Source organism: Myotis myotis, unplaced genomic scaffold, assembly GCF_014108235.1.
Source record: "Myotis myotis isolate mMyoMyo1 unplaced genomic scaffold, mMyoMyo1.p scaffold_m19_p_8, whole genome shotgun sequence".
NCBI classification, from domain to species: Eukaryota; Metazoa; Chordata; class Mammalia; order Chiroptera; family Vespertilionidae; genus Myotis; species Myotis myotis.
The window spans coordinates 31,740,394-31,755,441 of record NW_023416390.1 but is presented as its reverse complement, the minus strand read 5'-3'; the positions used below and the strand labels follow the sequence as shown (position 1 = coordinate 31,755,441).

The following is a 15,048-nucleotide window of genomic DNA, read 5'->3' as shown; positions in this document are numbered from 1 at the left end:
TTAAATTTTATTGGAACAGCCCCACTCACTTGTTTGTCTATCTCTGGCTGCTTTCACATTACGATAGCAGAGCTGAGTACTGGAGACAGACCTTATGGCCCACAAAGCCTAAAATATTTACGATCTGCCCTTTAGAGGAAGCCTGCAGACCCCTGACTTAAAAGCTGGCTAGGCAAGGCCATCCATAATAGCATTCCACAGCAGCCTGGATCCCAAGGTACTTAAAAATTATTTCCATTGCCGAAACCGGTTTGGCTCAGTGGATAGAGCGTCGGCCTGCGGACTGAAGGGTCCCAGGTTCGATTCCGGTCAAGGGCATGTACCTGGGTTGCGGGCACATCCCCAGTAGGAGATGTGCAGGAGGCAGCTGATCGATGTTTCTCTCTCATCGATGTTTCTAACTCTCTATCCCTTTACCTTCCTCTCTGTAAAAAATCAATAAAATATATTTTAAAAAAAATTATTTCCATTAATGAGTTTATCTTGCTCACAGAAATGGCCACTAGTTTGAGCTTCAAAATTGTGCCAGGCAGGATTCATGTAAGATACCTGAGAATTTAATAAAGGCCCCTTTAGTTTAGAGAAATTTGACTAAGAAGATGAAAATAAATTTTCTTCACTACAACTTTCTCTAATTCAGAAAGTCAAAGGCTCATCAGGAGCCAGTCATATCCACCCTCTCACATGCTGAGGATCCTGAAGTGGCCCAGTTTCCTTCAGGCAGTGGGGCTCCTTTCTTCAGAAGCCTCCTACCGAGGGCCTCCCTCTGAGTGCTGTCACCACACTGAGGGTGTCAGCCTGGAAAGAAAGCCCCGGAAAGCTGTAGGTGTAGCTTCCTGATTTTTGTTTGGGGGGTTCTTTTTAGCACCCTGCTACCCATCCTTGTTATCCTTTCTGAAGGCAATGGCTAAGACACAGAACAACAACACATCAGAGTCAACTAATGTCATCTTCCTCCCTGGAAGGGAGGCTCCTGGGAAGATGGGGGTCAGGGAGCTCTGTGCACTCCCAAGGCCCGTAGGTGCAGGCCTGAGTCGTCCAGGAAGAACCTGAACAGGGCGTAAGGGCTTCCCATAGCCCCCCACCCCACAAAGCTCAGATTTGCATATGATTATAATCCATTATGATTACTTTGACTACAAACACATAAAAGTCCCTTTAATGAGAGTCTTTTTAAGAAACAGAGGGACATATGTATAATAAAGAAAATAAAACAAGCATGTGTTAAACTCTAGATTTAACATGGCAGCAGAAAACATGGAGGTGGGAAGAAACCACCTGGAAGGTATGTTACTCAACTCATTCAACCACAAGCACAAAGAATGCATTCAGCACCTACACTTGCTTTTGGGCAATGGCATAAAGGAGCGTCATTTCACTGAGCTAGAATCTCTTTAGAACTCGGTTTAAGCTCCAGGTAAGAGACATTTGGAGCAGGTAATCCGACCTCAAAGGCAGTGCTTCCCATCTGCTTCACATCACAGTACATACAGAACTTGCTAGTACCTGACAGCAAGCTAGGATAAGCAGACAGGATTGCTAGCAGGTGGTCCCCAGGGACTGAGGCCAGCCCAGGTAGCCCTGAGGGCTGAGGGTGCACCATTTCAGAAGTAAGTGTGGCAGCTCTGGTCTAAGGTGTGGACTGCAATCACCAGTGGTAAAGTTGCTCTGTACTTTTGAAGTTATTATGACCTCCAAACCATTGAGTCCTTACCTGACAAACAGGTACCATGCTAGTGTCTTCCACCTCACCCATTCTGAAAGTCATCACGGTAAACTGACTTCTCGGAAAGCTGACTTCTGGGTTAGAAGATCTATTCTGCATTCAAGGGCAGGCTGTGTGACAAGGATGGTGTCCCCTCTTACAAAGGCCTCTCATAGCACCTTCCTAATTGAGGCGAGTGTAAAAACGCATATATATCCTTTAGGACTGCCACCAAAAACGTGGACATCGTGAACTGAGGCAAACACAGCATCAGAGAGCAGCTCAAACAGCAGGCTATGCCAAAGGTCCGAAGAAAAATGGATTTTAGTGAAGGCAAATGCAGGCAGTCGGCACATGAGAACAAATGCAGTGACTGCCAAATGGGCCACTGAGCTGATTTATAGAGGATCTCACGGTGTCTCTGTCGCAGGAGACTGATGTGCTCCTCCTAAAGTCCTGGTCCACACACTCATCTAGAGAACCAAGGAATCAACTCCAAGGATGCAAATCCCTTATTTTCAAACCTTCATTAACTGGAACCTAAATAGGACTTTTGAGGGCTTGTTTTTCTCACTTGAAAGGAAAATTTTTCTCTTAAGTCAGCATGGTGTAAAAGGAGGAAAGGTGAACAAAGTGCTAGCTATCTGGATTTCTTGCATATAAGCAACTTATTTAACCTTTGGGGGCTTTGGCTTTCTAATTTATAAAATGAGAGGGCCAATGAGATACAAATAACTGAGTTACCAGACATGGCAACTCAACCAGGTTTGAATGACAGCTGCCTAAGTCCCAGTGAACCACTGGCATGGCTGTGCTACTCCAGAGCCATCAATACCATTCTGGGTCATTGTTTTCTTCAATAGCCAGCATTCTATAGTCTCCCCAGTTCTGTGCTTCCTCAGATATTAATCTGGAATTTGTAAACATAATTCTTTTAGGAAGACAAGGGATAAGAAGAAACACTTATTTCTTTAAGCCCCATAATCAGATACTGGTTAACTCCTACATGTCCATGTTTCCTGTTACCAGCTCAGTTAAGAGGGATTAGCAGTAGAAACTGAGGTGAGGACCAAATACTGGACATACCTTCCCAGGTTAGGCCAGCTGGGAGCTTTGGCCTCACAGCCACCCAGACACCACCCTTTTCCTGGGCTCACAGTGTTAGGCCTCAGGTGCCTGTGGAGCTAGGGAGAGTGGGAGTTAGTTCCCGCCTACCTTGGGGAACACTGCTTCAGTGCAGTGACTGAGGAAATAAGGAAGGAAAAGTGCAAGACTGCCATCCTGAGCTGCAGACATGCTGGGTTCAGGCACAAAGCAAATCTGTTGGTAGCACTAAAAAAAGGAAGTGACTGACCTGATCCAAACGCAGTGCACCGTCCAAAAACCGCTGTTTGCGTAACTCCTTTGCAATCCGGTGGAGATTCAAGACAGCCTGGTGTACCTCCTCACTGGTGTGCTCAGGGGAGATGGGGGGCAGCTCCTGCTCAGGGATTGTCTTAGTCGGGCTCTCAATCATGCTCTGGGCGTGCTCATAGCTCAGTTTGGTGCAGGAGCAGATGATGGTCCGGCCAAACCACTCACTAAGGATCTGCAGGAGGACAGATTGTGAGAAATTGGTTTTCAGGTTTTTCTTACATGTGACCATTCACCCACATGCATTCTCCAGAGATTCCCTGAGCATTGGCTTTTTGATCAGAATGGTGTTAGGTCAGCCGCGGGCAAACTACGGCCCGCGGGCCGGATCCGGCACCTTTGAAATGAATAAAACTATTGAAAAAAAAAGACCGTACCCTTTTATGTAATGATGTTTACTTTGAATTTATATTAGTTCACACAAACACTCCATCCATGCTTTTGTTTCGGCCCTCCGGTCCAGTTTAAGAACCCATTGTGGCCCTCGAGTCAAAAAGTTTGCCCACCCCTGTGTTAGGTTCTGGCTGGGTACAAAGACTGATCCAATGTGGAAGCTGCTGCCCTCAGCGAGCTCAGCCTCTACCAGGCTTGGACTGGGCAGGCATGGAGTCTCTAGATGTCTCCCAGCACAGGGGCTCAGGCAAGGCCAAGCAGGATACTGAGGTGAAGGGCCTGTAGGAGGCCTTTTCATTAGTTTGGGTAGGTGGTCATCAATGTCAAAACTGGGAAAGAGAAGAAGGGATAGATGCCAAAGATGTGCAGATGGGGATTCTGTGGGTTTGGTAATGGATGTGATGTGGGATGAGGGAAAAGGTGGGGCTCCTGATAGAAACAGAGAGCAAGATGCAGGAGAAAGAAAAAGCCAATTCCAACTTGTTCTCTTTGGGGCACTGATGTAGAGACAAAGGCCCAGAACAGTATTTCTCATCCTCAGCACTATTGGGCTAATTCTTTGTTGTGGGGTTGTACTGTACACTGTGAAATGTTTAGCAGCATCCTTCAACTGTACCCGTTAGCACCTCTCCCCAGCCCTGAGTTGACAACCAAACCATCTCTAGACGTTGCCAAATGTTCCCTGGGGTTATCGGAGCAGGTTGAGACCCACTGGGCTCAAAGCAGACACACAGCTGAGGGATGGGTTACCACTGATCTGTATTTTATCCTTTCAGTTTGTCTCTATTTTCTATAATGAGCATTTATTACTTTTAAAACAAAAATAAAATAAACCTTAAACTATTCGGGGACTCCTGAGCCTGAGGTACAGGGAGGAGACCTGGATGGTGCCATGTTGCTGGCAGCAGGGTGTAGCCCTGGGGCAATGACTGGTCTGGAGGTGGGGAGATGGCCTCCTGGATCTGAAAGAAAGAGAAGGCCGTATTCTCTACAAACTCCTTCATATTAGGGAACAAAAAGAAAAGCTGGATGATGAAAAAAAAACAAAAACAAGAGAACTCAAAGAAACAGGAGAAAATTCAAGAGTGTCCGCTGTTAGAAAAAGCAGGAGACAGGGCAGAAGACAGGGGTGCTCAGGAGCAGCAGCAGACACACTTCATGGCCCCTGGATGAGACAGACGCTGTTTCTATACTTTCCATACAACTACTTCCTCACACAGCAATGTATGAGGCAGGTGTTCTATTATCCTCACTCTGAAAACAAGGAAACTAAGGCACAGACCCATTGAGTGACCTGCTAGAGAACGAATAGCAAAGCCAGGAACTGAGCCCAGGCAGTCCAGCCCCAGAGCTTGAGCTCCTAACCCTTAGGCTATGTCAGATGCCACCTGGCCATTGAGGAGGATGAAAACAAAGGAAAAGACCTTGCATTGAGCATTTGCTTATTAGTGAGCTTTATGAAGGCTATTTTAGGGGAGAATATGGTACAGGCTGGGTAGATTTCAGGCATGTGCAGAGACACTGTCATCCGGCAGCCAGAGCTCTGCCTTCCACCGGCCTCTCACACCCCGTGTGCCATTCAAAGAGCAGCATCTTCTATGTGAGGCATATGTGGGAAAGTTTGGGAAGTTTGGGGTTAAGGACAGGTGGACAGCTAGCAAGCAGTGGTGGCAACGTGTGGATGGCTGATTCCACAAGGATGGAAGGACAGGATGTAGCTGTTTGTAGGGTGAGGGGAGAAGCCAGTACAAAAGAAGGACCGACGGTGCCAGAGAACGAATGGGTCCTGGGCCAAAGGACTCCAGTAGGTGACCCATCCACGAGAGAGGAGCAGGGACCTGGAAGGGAGGTGAGAAGGATAGGGGAGGCAAGCAAGGTGATCTTGAAGGGAAGAAGAGGCAAGCCAAGAGCACTCGGATCCGATATTCCCAATCTATGGAGCCAAGTAGAAGGCAAAGAATGAGGGGGCCTGAGTGGGATTCAAAGGCATGAGGAAAGCGGAAGAGCCCTGTGATCAATGCCAATTCTTAAAATTTATCATCTGTAACCTGGCAGAATCGAAAGTCTACACTCCTTATCAGAGCTCCCTAACAATGCAGGCTGCCTGCACTATCTCAGTTTGAGCCCCTTCTTCCTAACGGGCACCTTGGCTCCTTCATCTGTGTCCTTATCCACCTACACCCATCTCAACAGCACACACGAACACCACCAGATCTGCGACTATAGGGCTAATGAGAACTTTCCTATAATGCCTGCATCCCAAAAAAACCTGTACTGCCCTTCTTTTTGAACCCACAATGGGTTGAAGTGAAAGTTCTGAAGAGCCATTGAGAACTATCTGGCCGTGTGACAGTGGCCTCAGGCAGCAGAACCTATCCTGCTTTAACACAATCCAGCGATTCTGGAATCACCCGGACAAACGGACTAAAAATATTCTGAGGCCAGGAAAACTAGCCTGAAACCACCTTGTGGGGAGGCAGCAGAGAAGCAAGGATGTCCCCCACAGCCTCACAGAGAGGGCAGTAGGGATAGAAGGACTATGGGGGCTCCCAGGGACAGCATGCCTAACAGCAAGGGAGGAAGGCCTTTCTGGAAGGAACACCTCATTAATTTGCAGTTTGGAAGCTGTATTCACATCAACACCCCGTCCATAACCAGGGCCAGTGGCAGAAGACAAAAGGACATTTTTTTTTTAACAGAAAAAGTGAAAAAGCCATAAGGAGCTTCATAAATAAAACCCTTCAGAGAGATCATGTCCTTCCTCTGTCCTTTTGCTTAATCGCAGGATTTGGGTCACTGGTTGTCTGCAGGTGGCAAGCTTCCTGCATTCACTCGAGGACTTCATTGTTTAGAATGTCAGACTGAATTCTGTGCCAACACCTACTGAAGGTATATGATGAGGAGGAAAACCTGGTCAGAATGGAGCAAACACTCTAGCTCATGACCTACTTTCTGGCCCCAGGTAGGACAGGAAATAACAACACTGCTGTGGACAGCACTTCGGAGTATCTGGCCCTGGCCCCTACTGAACAACCTTTCACAGTTTCTTGAACACATTTGGGAGGACTGCATTATTCAGCCCATTTCATAGTTGAGTAAATAGGCTGGGGATTTACAAAAGCTTCTAAGTGGCAGCCACAAGCAGATCAATGTCTAAAGACTTAAGGCTCAAAATCTAGTGTTACTTGTGTTATATTTTAGCTAAAGGTCACATAACAGACAAAGATGGTGGATAAAGGAAAGGAAGTATGCCTCACATAACAGCCTTGCATATAATACAGATACCACGTTGTGAGGACACCATATCCTTGGAAAACTTAAATTCTATTTAAATACATTATAAAGTCTATCTTCTAAAAAATGTCAGTGCTTCATTAGAAATTTCTGGTTCAAAAACCACTAATGGATAAATTTGTAATTTTAAGTAAGTAGGTGCAAAATTACTTCTATAGCAGTTCTGGTTTTCTGTATGTAAAGTATTTTTTTAAAGTATTAGGAAGAGCCCTAGCTGGTTTGGCTCAGTGGATAGAGCGTCGGCCTGTGAACCAAAGGGTCCCGGGTTCAATTCCGGTGAAGGGCACCTACCTTGGTTGCAGGCTCCTCCCCAGCCCAGGCCCTGGTCGGGGCTCCTGCAGGAGGCAACCAATCGATGTGTTTCTCTCACATCAATATTCTCTCTGCCTTTCCCCCTCTCTTTCACTTACTCTTAAAATCAATGGAAAAATATCCTCATTTGAGGATTAAAAAAAAAAGTATTAGGAAGAAACATTTTCCTGACTGGAATAAAACCAGTTTGAGGTGGCCAGGGGTGGGGATGGGGAATTTATGCTGCTTGGAACACAAGGCAATCGTCGTGTGTGTGTGTGTGTGTGTGTGTGTGTCGGGGGGCGGGGGTGTACAGCGGTGAGAAAAGTCCAAGGGGCCAAGAAGAACATGCCTGAAAAGGGACTGGGCAGAAAAAGGAGGGGCTTGAAGGCAGCGAGGAGAGACCAACATGTCTGTGATGGGGGCCTTGGGACTGCAGTGGGGAGAGGCAGTGGGGTGGTGGCTGGCTGAGGAGCAAGCAAGGATCCCCTCGGCCTACTCCTCACACTAGGCCCACAGTGATTAAGTAAGGTGCAGGTCACTTTTTAAAGAAAAGAGAAGACTTTGGTGAGATTAGAGAGTAAATAACAAGATGGAAGAACCGTCAGCAACTCACTGTATTTAGAACCAGCTGTGTCCTTTCCTACTGTGTGGAGAGGCCCTGAGGCACACTCGTCCCACCAGAATGCACTGAGGAGGGGCCTGTGCTTGGGCCATGCATTTGCCAGCCTGTTTTAGTTTATAAGGCGGTTTATTTATGTGCTAGAATTTTCTGGAAGGTCTGCATAGAAAAAAAGCCTAACTGAGTAAACAGTGAGCTCTTCTGTCTCACGTCACCTGCCATCAGCCTAGTTTGCCAATCCCCAGAATAATCGGGCCCCTTTCCATCTTGACCTGTCTAAAGGTCGACTGTCTAAACTTCCAAGCCTAAGAGGAAGGAAATGAGGGAATTTCCTTAAGTGTTTGCCTTGCAACTGTAGAAAATGGCAGGAATGTGAGAGGAACCTCAGGTCCCGGATGTGGTTAGGAGACAAGAATTCCATTTCTATGAAAGTGGGTGAGGCCCCAAGCCTGAGCAGCCCTTGAAAAGTGTTCCCTTTACCATGACAGTTGCATGAGGGTAGGGAGGGGCAGTGGGACTCTCAGGTCGGTAGGCAGGCTGGGAGGCCTGAGGAACTAGGGAAGGAAGTTGAAGGTGGGGGAGAGGGTGGGAAATGTTGGAGAGCCACGGAGAAAGCCTTCTGAGGACTGGCTTCAGACAGACCCAGGAAACACAAAAGCAGATTTTTAAGACCAGTGAGGTTAGCTCAGCCCCAGCCTTTCTTTCTTTTTAAAAATAAATAAATTATATATATATATACATATATATATAAATATATAATTGATTTCAGAGAGGGAGAGAAAAACAGAAACATCAATGATGAGAATCATCGATTAACTGCCCTCTGCCTGCCCCCCCCCCCACCATCCCCCACCAGAGATGGAGCCCACAACCCAGACATATGCCCTGACTGGGAATCGAACCGTGACCTCCTGGTTGATAGGCTGATGCTCAACCACTGAGAGACACTGGCAGGGCAGACCCAGCCTTTCAACAAGACCAACCTAAACCAGCTCTCAGGAACAGAGGTCCAGCTTTTCTTAAAGACACCCAGCAAAGTGACCTGTTATGTTGTTAACTAACTTCAGGGCTCAAGTCCTTAAGATTTAAGTCAAGTTCACTATTAATAACTATTAAAATGCAGGAGAAAGGTGATTTAAAAGAATTTTTATCAGGACAGTCATAAATAAATGATAAATGTCTTTTTTTCCTTGAAAATATTTTATGTTGAATCTCAAGGATTTATAGCAAAATCAATGTCCATGGTTTAGCCTGCTGTTACCTTGAAGTGACCTTTGGGAAGCCTCTAATTGACTGGGGCCTTAATTAGCAAACTGGGACACAGGGGACCAAGAACACAGCAGTTTTCCAAAGACTCCTCTGGTCCTCAGTGGTCTTTATAGGCCTGAGATAAAGCAATTCTGTCCTGCTTCTGCTAAGGACTAGAGATGGGCATTCTGGTAACTTTTCTATTACTCTCAGAAGCAACTGACTCTCACTGGAGCTGCTTGGGCAAGACTCCCACTGTAGTGCCCGAGGATGTCACAAAACAGTGTATTTCTTTACTACTAACTGAAGCCCCACGTCACACAATGGTGCGAATGAACCTTGGCTCTATGAGCAGGCTGCAGACACCACGGTGGCCCTGGAAAGCACATTTATTTTATTTTTTACATTTCATAGGATTTCCATGGGTGGCAGCAGGGGTGGCAGTGGCAGGGACAGCATGGGAGACAATGGGGTGAACCTCTGTGGAGGGGTCATGAGGGGGAAGCAGGTAGTGTACCTTCCTGGCGTGAGCTGTGGAAGGTCCTCAACTCCCAGGATAGGGCTCAAGAGGGCTGAGAAAGCTGCTGTGGATAAAAATGCCTTACCAAGGGGAACGCCGTTCTAACTAAGCAGACTAACTCAACCAAGAACTGCGAAAACAGATATGCAATTCACTTTATGAAATCATTTCTGAGCATTTTAGGGAGTTACATGGCATTGTGGTGTGGAGGGGGAAGAGATTAATTAACAATGGGCTCTGCTTATAAGGATGTTAAAATCTAATAGGACAATAGATTTGTGTATGGCTCCCAAGTGCAGATGACAGGTGCTGTAGGGATGCAGAGGTGGGAAAATGGGTTTTGACAGGCAGAATGGGGCCCTCCTATCGGAGCACCTTTGTAGGCTGTCTACCCTGCACCATCTCCAGACTACAGCAGGGGCCCCCAACCTTCACTCCCTCGAGGCTTGCGAGTTAGTGGTGTGGTTCTTATAGTCCTATTGGGAGTAACTCCCTCACCTGGGGTTTGGGTTTTGAGTCTCCCACTTCCTTCATGACCTGACACTAAAAATCTGTTCCTCTTTCCTTGTCTTCAATATCTCCTTTTCTGTTCGCCTTCCCATACAGCCTACAAACAAACTCCAATCTCTCTCATCTATTTATTAAAAAAAAAAGGGAAAAAAACCCTCAAAACAATTCTTACTACAATGGTGATATGCATGCATTGCAGAAAACTTAAATACAGGTGGGAAAAGGAGAAGAAAAAGAATCTTCTATAAATCCACCATCAGGAGAAAATTATGACCTGTTTCTATTTTAGTACATATGTACTTGTATGACCAGAGCAAATATTCAATGACTATTCACTAAATGAATGAATGAAGAACTAACAACAGTTTCATGGAAGAAGTGGTATTTTAGCTGGATCTCAAAGAATAAGTAGGATTCATACTGGTAGAGATGAGGGAAGAACAGCCTAAGAAGAGAGAAAAGCATATGCAAAGTCTCAGAAGTGTTGAGGACAAATAAACCCTTCGGTGGCAAGAGTAGGGGTTTAGGGGACTGGAGAATGGTGGCAGATGGTCATGTAGTAGTGGAGGCGTTGGCAAGGTCTTTGCATAGCATGTTCTGGAAACTGTCATGCTGCAGAAGGATGTTGAGCAATAGTGTAGTAAGACCAGATTCAGCTTCAGAAAGTCATCTAACACCACTGGAGAGAGGACTTGAACCGTGTCTCTCAGCCATCCCAGAGGAGGATGGCAAGGACTTGAGTAGGACAGCGACTGTGGTGACAGAAAAGAGAGGAGTGACTAGAGATACTTTGCAAAGGTAGAGCTGTTAGCACTTAGAACTGCTGGGATGTGGCAGATGTGAAGCAGGCTAGAGGCTGAGAGTCTAAGTGGTTTGGAAGATGCTGATGCCGTTAACAGATCTAGAGAAGGGCTTGAACTCAGGCTGCAGCAGGAGATATTTTACTGAATGAAGAGAGGTGAAGGGATGAGGAAAGGCAGAGGGGAATTTTGACTCACTGAAGTGGGGATTTCAGCAGATCAAGCTGGCTGGTTTCCCTGATTTCCAAGAAGAACAGAAAGTCTCCTGGGGGAATAGTGGATCTTGAAGGAAAGAGGAGTGAAAGGCAAGTTGAAGGCTGGAGTCAAGAATAAAAATTTGAAACAGCTACACTGGCAATAAAAGGATTCTTAAGTAGCACACTGAAGGTCCAGCTGAAGAAGGACATTGTAGTTCCACTATAGTGTCCAATATTCAATATGGTGGGTGTTAGGCAGGGACTGGAAAGATTTTCCTAGACTTCCAAGGAATGGACAGAGACTTGAAGGATGTTCTAAAGTGGCAGTTAGGAAAGTGTAACCTTGAGTGGAGTCAGGTCATGGAAGCTGGGGTGGGGAGCTGCTACATGGTGGAGAACTCAGTTATGCAATAAAAACCAGCTGTTCCCGAAGCAGAGATGCTCTAGGAAGCGAGAAGAGACTCTAGTCCCAAGCAGAGTCTAATTCATGCATTTCTAGTTGCGAAGACGGGGAGAAAAGAAAAGGAAAAAAAAAATTCCATGTGAAGACTTTTTAGATTTTTTTCTGAATAAGCGACTAGAACAGTGGTTTTCAACCTTCTGGCCCTTTAAATACAGTTCCTCATGTTGTGACCCAACCATAAAATTATTTTTGTTGCTACTTCATAACTGTAATGTTGTTACTGTTATGAATCGTAATGTAAATATCTAATATGCAGGAGAGTCTTAGGTGACCCCCGTGAAAGGGTCGTTCGACCGCCAAAGGGGTCGCAACCCACAGGTTGAGAACCGCTGGACTAGAGAGTTTTTTGTGTGTGTTTTTTAAGAGAGACAATAACTAATTTCTGACTTAGAAGGATCATCCTGACTGCTGAATAGAGAGAAGATGATTGGGGCAGAAGTGGAAGCTAGGAGAACAGTTAGGAAGCCAGTGTAGTCCAGGTGGGGGATGGCAGCTTGGACCCAGGTGACAATGCTGGTAGTGGCAAGGAAGGGAACAGATTCTAGAGGTAGTTAAGATGATAAAACTGAGGACATTCACTGGTGGATTGTAAGAGGTGAGAGAAAGATCAAAGTCAATAATGACGTGATTTTTGGCTACATAAACGGCTGAAATGGGGTTGTTACTGATTGAAGTTGAAATGGGCAACTTCTGGAGTACACCCTCACATTCTAACTTAGAAGGAGCAATGGTAGGGATATTGCTGGAAAGGCAAGCTGTGAAGAGCTACTATAATTGTGGGATACTTCCTTCAGTATTCCCAACTCTGACTTTGAGATATTACGATTTTAAGATCTAAGAACTTAGTTATCAAGTCAGATTCATTGCTTCTGACCTCCTTTAAAATGTAAGATAGGTGTTTTTACAAAAGTTACTTAAAATTAAGATGCCTCTGATGAGTAGGGAGGGCACTTAGGTATGGTCTCTGTTTTGTAGGACCTGAGTGCCAAGTGAGACAGGAGTGCCAGAGGTGTTCAGAATATAACAAGGGCACTGGACTAACATGGTCAAAGTGGATTTCATGGTACCCACGTTGGATCTTACAAAACACAAGGTCCAGTTGGGCTTGTTTTCCATATGACAATATATAGTCACAAATATCTAGATCAGAGAACAATGCCCTCACCACCAATATGTGAGAAAAATGCCAAAAATAGATCCTTCAGAATTTACTGATCTAAAAATCTGGGCACTGGATTAATGAAAGCATGTGTGACCAAGATTTTCTGCTGGATGTTTAAAAAAACTTGGTGGGTATTTAAATAAAAATATCCTTTCTATAGCTGACCATGCCTACTCCAGAAAATAAGACTTTCCCGCAGGCTAAGGAAAACTACAAAACATTCTCCACTTCGTCTCCGGGTGAGATTGGCCCATGTAGCAGTGGTACGATGCTGTTGGCCCTGCTCGGGCTCCTAAGTTCCAGGGCTTAGAAACCATCATTACACACAAACCATCACTACACACAAACCCAGCATCAAGCTTTGGCCACCCTCCTCCTCATTCATTCAGGGTCCCTACTGGCCTGCTCTGGCTCCCTGACCCTCCCACTTGCCCCCCACCCTCACCCCATTTCATGCATCTTGACTATAAGACGGGTGGGGAATGTCCAGCCCTTGGGCTGTATAAGGCCCGAGAAATCATTTGGTCTGCCCTGCCAAGACATTAGGAGTTAACTAAATGTTTGACCAAATATAACTTTTAAAAATATATATTTTTATTGATTTCAGAGAGGAAGGGAGAGGGAGAGAGAGAGATAGAAACATCAATGATGAGAGAGAATCACTGATTGACTAGCAGGCTAATTTTTTTTAAAAAATAATTATTTTCTTTTTTTAATTTTCTTTATTAAGGTATTACATATGTGTCCTTACTCCCCCACTACTCATGCCCTCACCCCCCTGGTGTCTGTGTTCATGGGTTATGCTTATATGCATGCATACAAGTTCTTTGGTTGATCTCTCTCCCTTACCCCATCCTCCCCTACCTTCCCTCTGAGGTTTGACGATTTTTATTGATTTCAGAGAGAAGGGAGAGGGAGAGAGAGATACAAACATTAATGATGAGAATCATTGATTGGCTGCCTCCTGCATGTCCCCTACCGGGGACTGAGCCCGCAACGTGGGCATGTGCCCTTGACCAGAATCGAAACTGGTACCCTTTAGTCCACAGGCCGACGCTCTATCCACTGAGCCAAACCAGCTAGGGCCAGGCTAATTTTTAAGTTGATAATTTTGTATAGCTCGAAAATGATGTTACAAATATCCAAATGGCCCTTGGCAGAAAAAAGGCTCCCCACCCCTGCTGTAAGAGCTACTCATTGGTCACTACACCCCTGTACTAACGAACCAGGTTAACTCCCCATGTACTATTTGGTCTGGTAGGGTGCTTGGATGACCACAGTACAATAAGTGTGGTTAGTGGTTCCACAACTATTCCCAGTCCAAATCCCTTCACTTCCTACTTGGCTTGTTTGACAGAGGACCAGCATCCCCTCCTGGACCCTGTGCCTACTTCACACCTGCTCTATAGGCCCCTCATGCCAGAAGGCTTGGTTACCAGACACTACCTCCAACAGAAACCCTAAAGACCAATTGAGCCTTCAGAGTGCCTCTTTCTAGTGCTTCTTTTATGACCCTCATATTTTAGAAGCTCATTAGATCAGGCAGCTTTTTATTCCTTGGGTCTGACCCTGGCAGGCATAATTCAGATTCATCGTTCTTTTCTGTTGATTCAAGTTACTTTTCTTCTATGGGCTTTTATTTTCTATTTAGTTAAATTTTTGCAAAAACAAGCACTTATTAAAATATAAAAGTAATATGTGTTTTCAAAAAACATTAGAAAACACAAAAAAAGTAGAAAAAATTACTCATAGTCTTACTACCCAAATACAACCACTATTGGCATTCTATTTTATTTCCTTCTGGTCTTTTTCCATTCATTTTTTCCCCCATGCATGTTCCCACCCCCACCAAAATATGATTACTGGCATACTGTCTTCACAATTCTTTCTTTGTATTTCAGATCGGGTTTGCTTCTTGACTCTCACAAAGGAATCTATTATCAGATATATAGGAGCTGTAAAACCAAATGTAATGTGTGTAGCTTGTTTTGATTCCAGTCCGGACAAATCATTTGGAGGCAATCCAGGAAATGTAATTATGGACTGGATTCTGGACATGACACCAAGGCACTAGCATATTGTTAGGTGTGCTAACAGCATTGTGCTTATATAAGAAAGTGTCCACGTTTTTTAGAATCACATATCAAAATATGTTATGAGAGTAATGACATGATGCCTGTGTTTGTTTTAAAGTACTTTAGCAAAGAAAAAAATGTTGATATAGTTGAATCTGGGAGCAGGGATGGTGGGGTTATTATATGCTTGAAATTTTATAAAATAAAAATGAGAAGATTGAAGTATCCATAGTTCACACAGTCAAATAGTTTTATTTTTATTTTTTTTCTTAATTAAATCTTTATTGTTCAGATTATTACATTTGTTTCAAATAGTTTTAAAGGCTTGTTATGAAGATAGTAGCCCTCTGTCCCT

General features: G+C 44.9%; 1 protein-coding gene across 13 annotated transcripts in view; it reads right to left on the bottom strand.

Annotated features, from left to right (window-relative positions):
• DIS3L2 (DIS3 like 3'-5' exoribonuclease 2) overlaps nt 1-15,048 on the bottom strand; it is a 358,040-nt gene that overhangs the window by 74,447 nt on the left and 268,545 nt on the right. For all 13 annotated transcript variants that reach the window (XM_036319257.1, XM_036319258.1, XM_036319251.1 and 10 more), the window contains one exon: nt 3,060-3,293. In XM_036319257.1, coding sequence (XP_036175150.1) covers nt 3,060-3,293 — 234 coding nt within the window. The remainder of the gene's footprint in view (nt 1-3,059; nt 3,294-15,048) is intronic.